This window comes from Amphiura filiformis, chromosome 13 (genome assembly GCF_039555335.1).
Source record: "Amphiura filiformis chromosome 13, Afil_fr2py, whole genome shotgun sequence".
NCBI lineage: Eukaryota > Metazoa > Echinodermata > Ophiuroidea > Amphilepidida > Amphiuridae > Amphiura > Amphiura filiformis.
Window position 1 is genome coordinate 57,888,792 of NC_092640.1, and position 11,941 is coordinate 57,900,732.

An 11,941-nucleotide genomic window follows, 5' to 3' on the forward strand; every position below is an offset into this window, starting at 1 on the left:
GTTACACCTATTTGAATAAAAAAGAGAGCATTTAAAAAGTGACAAAATTTACATTATAAACTTTTCTCTTAAAACCACACTAATAATGAGCCCAGTGAGTGAGCGTAGATCTGTCACACTATACTGAGCCTGTTACAATAGCCAGTAGGAATCACCCTGAAGGAGGAAATACTTAGCCCAAATTGGTCACTTTTGAAATGCTCTCTTTTCCATTCAATTCGATATAACTTGGAGATCTGCATTCAATGAAATAATAATGAAACTGTAAAATTGTATGCCTTTTGTCCTTAGCTCAACAGCTGATCATCATACATTGCGTTCAATAAGTCGTCTGGGTGGTGGCGCTTTTGAATATTTTGATATCAAAGCCAAGTCAACATGGGAAAAGAAAGTAGGTGTAATTAACCATATTGTTAATTGAATTTTGGAATTTGTTAAAATGATAATAATTTTCATTAAATAAGGTTATGTTAGTGATATATCAAAACAAACTGTTATTTCACTGTGAGCAGAAGACTGATCCTTTGTTGCTGGTAAATCAGCTTTCTAAAACTGAGTGCCACAAGATGGGCTTTTTTCAACGTATGGTGCCCATTTGGAACCAGCTCCCTAGTATTATCAGATCTACAAATTCTGTTGCTTCATTTAAGCACCAAGTTTTGGAGTTTTACCAGTCCAAATTTGCTCGCACCTTTGATGCAACTTCTGTTTGCACTTGGACCTCTTTTTGTAATTGTCCAAATTGCAGGCAAATGTAACTTGCCTGCATTTTCCCCCTCAAATTTATTGTTCCCTTCCCTTCTTTTTTGGTTTTGGTGGGGCGGTCTTAGAGGTGCCTGGCACCTGTTCGCTCCAGCCATTCACTGGACTTTTAAAACAAATGTTCCTTTCATAATATTGTGTAATTTTTGATGTAACTTATGTGCAATATTATATATTTCTTGTAATTCTGTGCCAGTGATAAAGTGTAATAAATAAATAATAAAAATAAATATACTTGAATTGAATTTTTGACACACTTTGATTTGTACCAGAACAAGTTGCCAGATGTGTTTTTGAGTTATAGGCCTTTAAAAATTACATTCCCATAATAAAAATCAAATTGTGGAATTATTAATTTCATGGTATTTGATTGTGGGACTAAAGTGGACTTTCAAATCTTTGAAAGTACTTATTAAAACGAGGTTTATTTAATCAAAAATTAACAATTGAACTATGATAATCCCTATTCAATCCTGTGTAAGGCAGGAAACTAATTAGCTCATTACTCAGAATAGCAATTTGGCAAAAATATCAAGGTATCATTTACAAACTTATCCATATCTTGAAGAGTATTGATGCTATGTATATAATTTTGGTATCATTTTAAAGCTTATTGTCCCATCCTTACATTTTTATCAAATCATGAAATGTCAAAAATGTGACTTGTTCCTGGTTTTGTCAGAACGGGTCACATATATTTTTATACAAGTATCCTGTAGTATTGTTTGTTGGTTTGATTTTCTTTTTTCACTTAGATTAATAAATTTTGGCATTTCCCTTTCTCAAAATAGGATTCCACAACTTCCTATTTTTAAATTTCATAATTATTGTTATACCACATGATATGCCTAAATATTAAGAATTTCTTATAATACAATCCGTCCAAATAGTAGGCATCCCGATCACCTTATTTTTCACCATCTCAAAGCCAAAACTGATGCTTTTCTTTATCATTCCATCCAACGCTTCCCCAAAAATGGTCTGACCTCCCCGTCACATCACTGATATTTATTTGTGCAATAGTTTTAACTGCTTCAAATCCCACTTGAGAGACTACTTTCAGTCCATTCAAGAAATTTAATCCTTGGTGCCATCTATGTTTTGTTATGGTGGTAGGGTGGAGGGGGGCATTATCTCATTATGTTGTGGTGTGTTTTATCCTGCTTGGCTAAGTGCAATATATTGTGTCTCTTGGGGCTTCATGCTTTTAACATAGTGCTGTTTTTAAAAAATGTTTGTACTTTTAATGTGTTAATAATCTTTGTAATTTTATGTGTATTTATAGTGCAATACTTTGTTTATTTTCATGACCAGCTTGCAAGGGTGGGGTCCACTCATCTTTTAGATGTCAGTGCTTTATTCGCCACGTTTGTTGGGCCCTGGCAGCCCTTGCTCGCTGGTCTAATTTTGCTGTATAGTTTTGTTGAAATGCCTAATGAATAATAAATAAATAAATAAATAACCTGTTTTTAATCTCATATCAAAAGTGGCAAATGGCTATTCTAGAAAATAAGTGCATACCCTCTATAGAGGAGTAACTTTTCCAAGTTTGCTTTCTGCAAATGACTGGAATTCTAGTTGCCAAAGTTACTAGAAAAAGCTTGGAAATGCAATTAAATTAATGAAAAATCACAGAAATGTTAGCTCTCAAATTGAGTCCAATTTTGAACTATATTCTGCTGGGTTTTTTTCACCTTTGGACACTTGAGTCTGGATTTCCAACAATCATGACTGGATAAAAAGGTCTGGAAATCCAAACTCCTCTATAGGGGGTTGTGCATCTATATAGCCCAGTTCAGATCCACAAAATTGGAAGAGGGTCCTTGGAATTTGAGATTTCAGTGCCCAAATTAATTGAATGGCCTTATGGTGCTGAAATAGATATATAGACTCAGCTGAAAATCATTGAATTTATATACTTTGAGCCCTTTTGGTTTTTTATTGAAGCTGAACCGCCAAATCAGCCGCTGCTGTCAACCAGCTGTAAGTAATATTCGCTTAGAATGGGGAGATGACAAATCATCTGACGGTAGTGACAACATACAAGCTCCAGCACAGATTACAACGGTATTCAGTGGCTCACGTCTTGTGGTCTATGCACTTGTCAACTCATGTTCACAGGTAAATATCATTTGCCCAGGGAGGCCGGGGTATTCAAGATTATGTACGGGCGTGCCTCCGAGAATAATATGAACTTATATGTGACCAGCTCCAACAAAACCCGGAACAAGTCGCCAGACATGTTTTTGAGTTGTAGGCTTTTAAAGATGACATTCCCATCAAAAAAAAATCAAATTTTGGAATTCTTAATTTCATGGTATTTGACCTTGGAACTGAGTGGACTTTCAAATACTTGAAAGTACTTATTAAAAAGAGCTTTAATCAATCAATTCAATCTTGTGTAAGGCAGGAAACTAATTAGCACATTACTCGGACTAGCAATTTGGCAATAACTTGATATCAATGTATCATTTACAAAGTTATCCATATCTTGAAAAGTATTGATGCTATGTATATAATTTTGGTATCATTTTGAAGCTTATTGTTCCCCGCTTACATTTTTATTCAAATCGTGAAATGTCAAAAATGCGACTTGTTCCTGGTTTTGTCGGAACGGGTCACATATTTATACCAATCATGATCCATTTTTGGGTCAGATTTAACACAATTTTGCGTAATTTGTGCAAAAGTTCCTTTAATTAAGTTAGGTGAAATTGGAAACTTTTGGCCACAAAAAATCCTGAAGAATCACACCCTGTTATACATGTGAGTTGATTTTTTGTTGCTTGTAACATTTACCACACTTAAACCTTGATCCCCGGACCACCAGCCCTGCCACCTCTCCACTTCAGCAGCTCATGTATCTCCTGTATGTCCTGAAGCTCTCACATAACATCCCCAGTTCTTAATACGAGGGCCGGTCAAAAAGTTCGTAGAACTCGGTATGTTACTTTGTCGCACGGTATTGAATTTGGTCTCATTTGAAAGCTTGTTCCTTCAAAACATGACTGCAAAGATAATATATTTTTGCATCACTGTATATGGGCAGGACACTCTTCAGAGGAAGCCTACCTCTATGAATTCACAGGTACTACCAGAAGTGAATACAGGGTCATCATGGAAATTTCTCCAGACGGTGGTGAAAACTCAAATAAACTTTAACAATGTACAGTTGTTGTAAATGGCAATGAAGTCCTTGGTATTCAACAGCAACGAAATGGCTCTTAGAGTTCAAGAATGGAATAAGCGTCCTTGAAGATCATCCAAGGTCCAAAAGACTTGCTGACGTCACCACTAATGATATACGCGCTGGTACAGTGGCATTGATAATGAATAAAGAGCCAAATAAGAAAGATGAGATAGCCACAAAATATGACAACTCTGATGAATGTGTTTTCAATATTAATCCATCAACATTTGGGTATCCCAGGGTGTATTCTAGATGGGGTCCCAGAATCTTTGTGTACAAAATTGATACCAATTGACATATTAAGGTCCACACCTTCTATACACTTAGAATGAGGACCAAGGCAAGTTTAATCTATATGTGGCTAAAGGTGATAAGGCATACATTAATCACTGGAATTATGAGTGAATTTAGTGGAAGCACCTGGATCTCACACCCCTAAGAAGATCATCACTCGGTCACCGTACTGCAAGGTCTTCATCGCTGTTTCTGAGATCCAGGGATAGTCTTGATGACAGAGCATTTGCCAAATGAAAGTACAATTATAGGCATATATCATACTATTTTTATAGCAAAATTGAGGCAAGCCATCGTGTGAAGAAGGTTGATGGTAGGAATGTGGCTCTTCTCGGATTGTGTCCTGTGCGCTATTCTTAGTTTGTCAAGCTGCCATTCACGATAGAGGGGTCAGCTAATTAAACTAATCATATTGTGGTTCAGGCATGGCCTTCAGTTAGTGAAACCTATTTTAGAATTGTAAGTCGTACCTTCATAATACCAGGTTTGCTGGTGATCAATGCTGGTGAGCCTTCACGGAAGAGTGGCTCAAGGAGCTATCGGAAGACTTCCATTTTGTTGACATAGAAGGTTTCAAGAAAAATTGCGACGGGTACATTAAGGTATGTATTGACCATGAGCTACCATGCTCAAGGGAGAGATAGAAAGAAATTGGCTAGTACTCTTTCAAGTACCTTGTTCTACGAACTTATTGACCGCCCCTCGTACTACTGTATACTGATAAACTGTCAATCTCTTTTCAGGTTGTTTTGAAGGCTGCTGTTCCTTCTATGCCATCTGGCAGCAAGGAGGTCATCACCAAATTTGCAACTGAAGATGTCAAGAAATCACAAGGAATGGTAAGTTAATACGTAATAATTGTCTTTGTTTTAACAAACATAACAAGTTGAATAAACCCCTGCCAGACATGGTGGCTTGTGTTGCATCCTACAGGGTCAGATTATATGTTATTTTTGAGTCTGTGACATCAGTCTGCATTTTCATTGGGCGCAGCTTCAAATTGCAAGCATTCCCTCAAAGAACTGGCATACACTTGCACATATATGTGCCTACCCACCACAAACTGGTCGTAAAGTCTGCATTTTCCATTTTGAGATACAATCAAAAACATATGGATTTCTATGTAAAATATACTAGAAATTTGACCTTTGATGAACCATAACTTCACTTCCAGATGTCCGATGAAGCTGGTTGAGGTGCCATTTCAAAGCTGAAAGTGCATTCTTTCAAAATCTGCAATAAACAGAAAATGATCTAGAGCCGACTTTACTACCACTTCGGGGTGGATGGTCACATATCAAGATGCCACATATATGTGCATGTATAACAGTTGCAGCAATACTGCAATGTGTTGGTGTCACTGATTTGCCAAAACAAAATTTAGTATAGTTCGATGTTTTCAAATGGTTGGCTGTTACAAAATATGCAGCAGTAATTTTGCTCTGGCGTTATTCATTTGCTGTACCAATTCCCACAATGACAAATGCAGAGAAGAGAAACACTTGAGTGTAAAATCATAGCAAGAACTGAAAATCACAACGGAAAATCAAAACTGATGTTAAAGAACCCACATGGTGGAACAACTGACTAATATACTAGTCTTCTGTTAATATATGGTTAATTTTAATTAATTTTATTATTAAACACAGATAATTCATCGTCTTGCAGCAAGAGCCATTGTACAAGATTGGGAAGAGGGCGCCCTTCATTCAGATCGCTTACATCATGAAGTCAAGAAGATGGAGATCCAGTCCTCCATTGTTCCTCTTAGCATGGAGTACGACATCATTACTCCATTCACCAGTTTTATTGCAGTGGAAGAAAGGCAGGAGGTATAATGTTCAAATTTTGTACATAAGGCTATAAGTAAATAAAAAACAAGTTTCACGTCAGAGTTTTCGAAAAAAAGGAGGAAAGGGGGCTTTTTATTTTTATTTTTTATCACAAGATCAGTGTAAAAACCCATACTTAAAGCTGTTTTAGCATATACAATAATACCTGAAAAGAGGAGGCCTTTTTATTTTGTTCAGAGAGGTAGGACCCTTCAAACCTTCCAAAGTGTTTCTAGTATATTAGCAAGACAATAGAAAGCATCTCAACTTCCTAGACATATTTTTTGAAAAGTTATAACTGAATTTCAAAAAATATAATTGAAGAAACCTCAAAAAAAGGAAGCGGTAGGGGATGTGAAACATGTATATTTTCTTATTTGGCCTAATGTATAACTTGCCATGCATCCAGCAAACTTTGATTCAAAGTGCATTCTTGTGTGTCTTCTGGGTAGAAACTGTTGTGCTTTGACCAAATGGGAATGTCCCCTGTTGATGCTACCTAATAATACTTTAAAAATTGCATTGCAGAGGAAAAAGTGAAAAAATGACAATTATTGTGCACGGTATGGGAAAACAATACCACGGAGTGTCATCATGGTTGTGAAGTGGTGTATAACCAGGAAGGGGGTAAAATTTAATGAAAATGGTCAAAAAAGGCAAAAACATCTAATATATCATGGTGGTGAAAATCCATGCACACTTAAAACTACGGGGTCAAAAAATGACCCAAACGGGGTCATTTTGACCCCAGCATAGTTATCAACTAAACACCATACCACTAACGGGGTCATTTTGACCCCATTGGCCGGGGTCATTGCAATGACTACGTATTTGGGTCAAATAGTAACCCCATTGGGGTCAAAATATTACCACATTTCGGGGTCAAATGAAATGACCCCTTCAAAAGGGTTGCCTTATTGGGTTACTTAATGACCTCATTTCGGGGTCAAATGAAATGACCCATTTGAAAGGGTTGTTTTATAGGGTTACTCATATAACCACATTTAGGGGTTGTTTGGATTTTTTTAGTAGGCCTATGGTCATGCTGGTCCCACCAGGACATAAACTTGTGTGTTTCTGCACAGAGAAAGCATTACATAAACAGCATGCAGCAAACTGCAAAATGCATCTGTGTATCACACTCACACACAGTCAGTCATCGCCTATGACAGTTCACGTATTATAAGCTTACATGATATAAGCTTATAACAACTGCAGCCAAGACACCAGCCACGACAGCATGAAATTGGAATGAATCTGCGTGCATAGACAAGGGTCTATGCATCCTTGCAGTCTCACTTTTCAAATAACTTTTCATATTCCATCATGCAGACAAGCACACACGACAATCCGCTGAGCTGCACAATCAGAACAAATATGGCGCTGATGTGACCAATGAGCCGATGCACACCGTGTGTGCAAATAGTTCCGAAATGCAAGTCATTATAAAGTTGACAAATTGGGTAACTTCGGTCAAAAAATTAGTTTTATTTATTAATCAACAAACATTAATTGCAGCTCATGTTTAAACTCATTTATGAATTGAGATTTTCAAAGCGGAAGATTGAAACTGATATCAATGCGCGACGGTATCGGCAAAATGACCACTAAGTTTTTGACCACGTTCGTTGTGGCTAAAATGACCTCGTGATGTGGTCAAATTAAAACAGTACAACCCCCTTGAAGGGTCAAAACAACCCCAAACGTGGTCAATTCAAAATGACCACGGAAAATATAACCCCGTAGTTTTTAGTGTGTGGGGAAGTTGGGGCATGCAGTTGTTCCACAGGAGTTGCACCATCGTGGTCGCTTGTCCCTAATTGTCAGTGTTCCTTAGTGCAGGTTATTGTGTTTGTGCATGGTGAATGGATAGATATAGTTCAAATACATTCCTTCAGTTGTAACTGCAACATCCCAAAGATAACAAGATGTTTAATTAGCTCCTGCATATTAAAAAAATAACTTCTGCTGAATACTTATCACAACCATTCCATTTCACTGTTTGTCTGCAGGGAGAGGACTTGACTACAAATACAGGACCAACTGTAGCTGAATTAGTTGCAAAGGAAGATGTTGATAACTTGGCATTTTTAGATTGGCAGGATGGAATTGCTCAAATAGAGGTAGGTTAAAAGTTCCTTATCATCATCATCAGTATCAACAGCAGGATCATCCTCGTTATCAGCTGCATGCAGCCTCCTCTACTTCCTCCTCTCCATCTTCCTTTTTTCCTCTTCTTCCTATTCCTCTTCCTCAATTGTGTTGCATCTCCTCTTCTAGAGGAAGAGTACCCTGATAACACAATGCCGTCGGCCCGACGTTGGCGACTGGTCGGCGAAGTCGGCAAGGGGTCGGGGTCCTGCTGAAGTAGTCGGGCGGACATCGGCCCTACGTCACTAAGTGAACGTCGGCCTGCTGACTTTGGGGCGACGTCGGGTTGAGGTCGGCCCTACATCACTAAGTGAATGTCGGCTCGCTGACTTTGGGGCGACGTCGGGTTGAGGTCGGTGAAATTCCGGTGAATGAGTGCCGACCTATAACGTTGTATGGACGTCGGCACGACGTCCATGACAGAAGCAAAGATGATAGGGGCCTATATTTATTTATTATTATTATTATTATTATTATTATTATTGTTCTTTAATAATTAATGTTATTATTATATTAGTGTTAATTATTATTATTTTTAATTATTATCGTTGTTGTTTTTCTTGTGAATTGTTCTCTTATTTTTTTTATTGACCTTAAAATTGCGTGTGATATGATTATACGTGTTGGGCCAATGTTATTAATCCATCCATTGACCAAATTTTTTATTTTTACAAGTATATTACTTTATAAAGAAAACAAATCAACAAATTTAGTAAATGTTATCAATATTTACAGTAAATTTGATCAAAATATTGCTTATATTAACTTAAAACACTTCATCAAATATAGAAACCTCGGTAGCTCAATCGGTAGAGCACCAGGTTTGTAAACCGAAGGTCCCTGGTTCGAATCCCGGTAGGTCCATTAAGGTAAGTGACTTGTGTAAATTAAGCTAGAAAATTTGTGTTCGTTGTAAAATAGAGAGTAGGTAAGTGTAAGACTCGGTGTAAGCAGAGTATACGCTACTAAATAATATTTTGATTTTTTTCATGATTTTTCGTCTCATTGGGCTAACTTGCCAATCGTTGGATCGACGTTGGATAATGATTGGTCCAACGTAGTTCCAAGGTCGGGCCGACGTTGTTGAAGTCGGGTTAGGGTCGGCACCGGCTTTTAAGCAGTCGGCATTACGTCGGCCGGTGGTCGAACCGAAGTCGGGCCGACCTCGTCGGCAGGACATATACCCAATGAGCAGCCGACATCTGAGCCGACGTTCAGCCACCGTCCATGGCGACCAATACCCGACATCGGGCCAACTTCTTTGTGTTATCAGGGTAGGACTCCTCTTCTTCATCTTCCTATTCCTCTTCCTCTTCCTCAATTGAATCACATCTCCTCTTCCTTATAAAGGAAGAGTAGGACTCCTCTTCATCTTTTTCCTCCTCATCGTCTTCCTATTCTTCTTCCTCAAGTGTTCTTCAATTTGGAAGAGTAGGACTCCTCTTCTTCTTAGAGGAAGAGCAGAACTCCTCTTTTTCATCATCTTCTTCCTCCTCTTCTTCTTCCTGCTCTTCCTCATCCTCAATTGTGGCACATCTGATTTTGGTCAAAGTACCAGGTAGAATGGATATAATTAAATATACACAATCCTAAAAACTAAACATAAGTTGCATTCTTTTTTTCAATTTTGGTTTAATTAAAACCTTCTGTGTAAAATAGCACAATGGTCTTACACTAAGGATAAATAAACCCTGATTTTTTTTCAAGGCAAACCCTGAGAAGCATGTGGCAAATCTTCTGCATACAGCTAACACTGCAACAGAGACCCTGTCATTTGATGCTGCAGAGAAATACTATGAGGATGCACATAAGATGGCAGAAGAGAAACTGAAACCTGAGAGTTCTCTGGCATTAGAGGTGAGTGAAGGATATGAGAAGGGTTGTGGAACATGAGGAAGGAAGTGAGACAGACAGATAGACAGACTGAGGGATGGAGAGGAGATGGGGATAAAAGGGTAGACTGCTGTCCTCGTATGTTAACTGTCTGGGTTGACAACTGAAAAACACCACAATAATTGCTAACTGTAAGTGCTGTAGATCGATAATACAGCCAGGGACGTGCGAAAGAGGGTGGTCATGTAGTGGTGGTGCGCTAGGCTTTCGGTCAGAAGGTTGTTAGACACAAGCTTTCTCATTTCTATCCCACTCATGTGACTCTAAACATGCAGATACCACACTAGTGGGAGCATGGCGTGCTGTGGTTTGGAGAGTCACATAAAATGGTTGGCCCATGTACCAGACAAGCAATCTGGACATGTAAAAGTTGTAGGTGGGCCTTTTCGTAATAAGCAGGGGATCAGCCCGAACCTGTTGTCTGTCACACTTAGCCCTTAGAGCTTGGCAGCATATTGGCCCTAATCATGCGAATGTGGCCTGGTTTGATGTAAAAAATGTGTATGTCCCCGGTTGTATGATGTTTTTCAGACACATCTCAGATGTCCCCGGTTGGTTGCCAGTGTTTACAAGTATTAGGGCACATATGTTGTCAGATGTCCCCGGTTGGTTGCCAGTGTTTACAAGTATTAGGGCACATATGTTGTCAGATGTCCCCGGTTGGTTGCCAGTGTTTACAAGTATTAGGGCACATATGTTGTCAGATGTCCCCGGTTGGTTGCCAGTGTTTACAAGTATTAGGGCACATATGTTGTACAGTTACTGTTGTCCCATCAGGGTGGGGGACACTTGATGATCTTTAATTCTCAGCCATGATATTTGCAGGTAGCTGACAAGCTGTCCAAGTTTTATTTCCGTGTCAGACGCAGTGCCAAGGCGGCTTTTTCTGTGATTGATAAGGTATATAAAAAGCAACAAGAAATCATGCAACCAGTACCTACAGAACAAGGTGAGCATTATAGAATGCCAAGGCAATTGCATACGGGTCAAATTATTGAAGGGGGCAAAGGTGCAAAGTAGTCCTGATGACCTCCTCCTAGAATGGCTTTACCAGGAGTCATTTTGTCTATTTACAGACCGATCAGTAATAGCACTGTCTTATTACATTTTTTGACACAACTATCGTGATATTTACATAGCACGTTATAACCGTGTGATATACTCTTTTCATGTGCATTCACCTGTATAGGAACGACCTTGTGCACAGAAAATAGGGAAAGGATTAAGCATAACAATGGAACAAGCTCCGAGATCCAGCGTGAAAGTCATGGAGCGTGAAATTGTCTTATTTACATAACAAGGCCTAACATTTTTAGAGCCAACACCCTTAATATCAATTTATTTGAGAGCGGATTTCTCATGTCCTTATTCAGGGGCCAAAATGTTAATTTTCATTATTGAAGGGATTTGTTGTATTGTGCTGACATCCATGCACTGCTCAATTTTGGCTTTATGAAATGATTGCAGATCGATAAAGTAGACATAAAAACTTTAATTTGTTTTCCAGTAGCCGAGTCAGAGAAGGTGGATCACTTAGATCAACTGGACAAGGCAGCAGAATGGGCCCAACTGTAAGTTTATACACAGAAGTGGTGTAGCCAGGGGGCAAGAGTGTAGCTCCCCCCTGTTGGATGCTGGTCGTTTGAATATTTTCCTATTTTTGACACTTTTCTCCAAATTTTTGAAATGAAAGTCAACTCTTCCCCCCAACTCTGAAAATAATAGCTGGTTATGTCACTGAGATACACAGTACCTTTCTGGTTTGTTTTACTGTATTTTACTTTGGGGTTAGACAGATTATATAACATATCAATAATCC

The 11,941-nt window shown here is 38.6% G+C and overlaps 1 protein-coding gene across 1 annotated transcript; it reads left to right on the plus strand.

Annotated features, from left to right (window-relative positions):
* Positions 1-274: 274 nt before the first annotated feature.
* On the plus strand, positions 275-10,122 carry LOC140167783 (protein mono-ADP-ribosyltransferase PARP4-like). The gene is made up of 6 exons (XM_072191076.1): positions 275-391; positions 2,710-2,883; positions 4,990-5,085; positions 5,896-6,078; positions 8,091-8,201; positions 9,937-10,122. The coding sequence occupies exons 1-6, from the start codon at positions 275-277 to the stop codon at positions 10,120-10,122; spliced, it is 867 nt and encodes a 288-aa protein (XP_072047177.1).
* Positions 10,123-11,941: the final 1,819 nt, after the last annotated feature.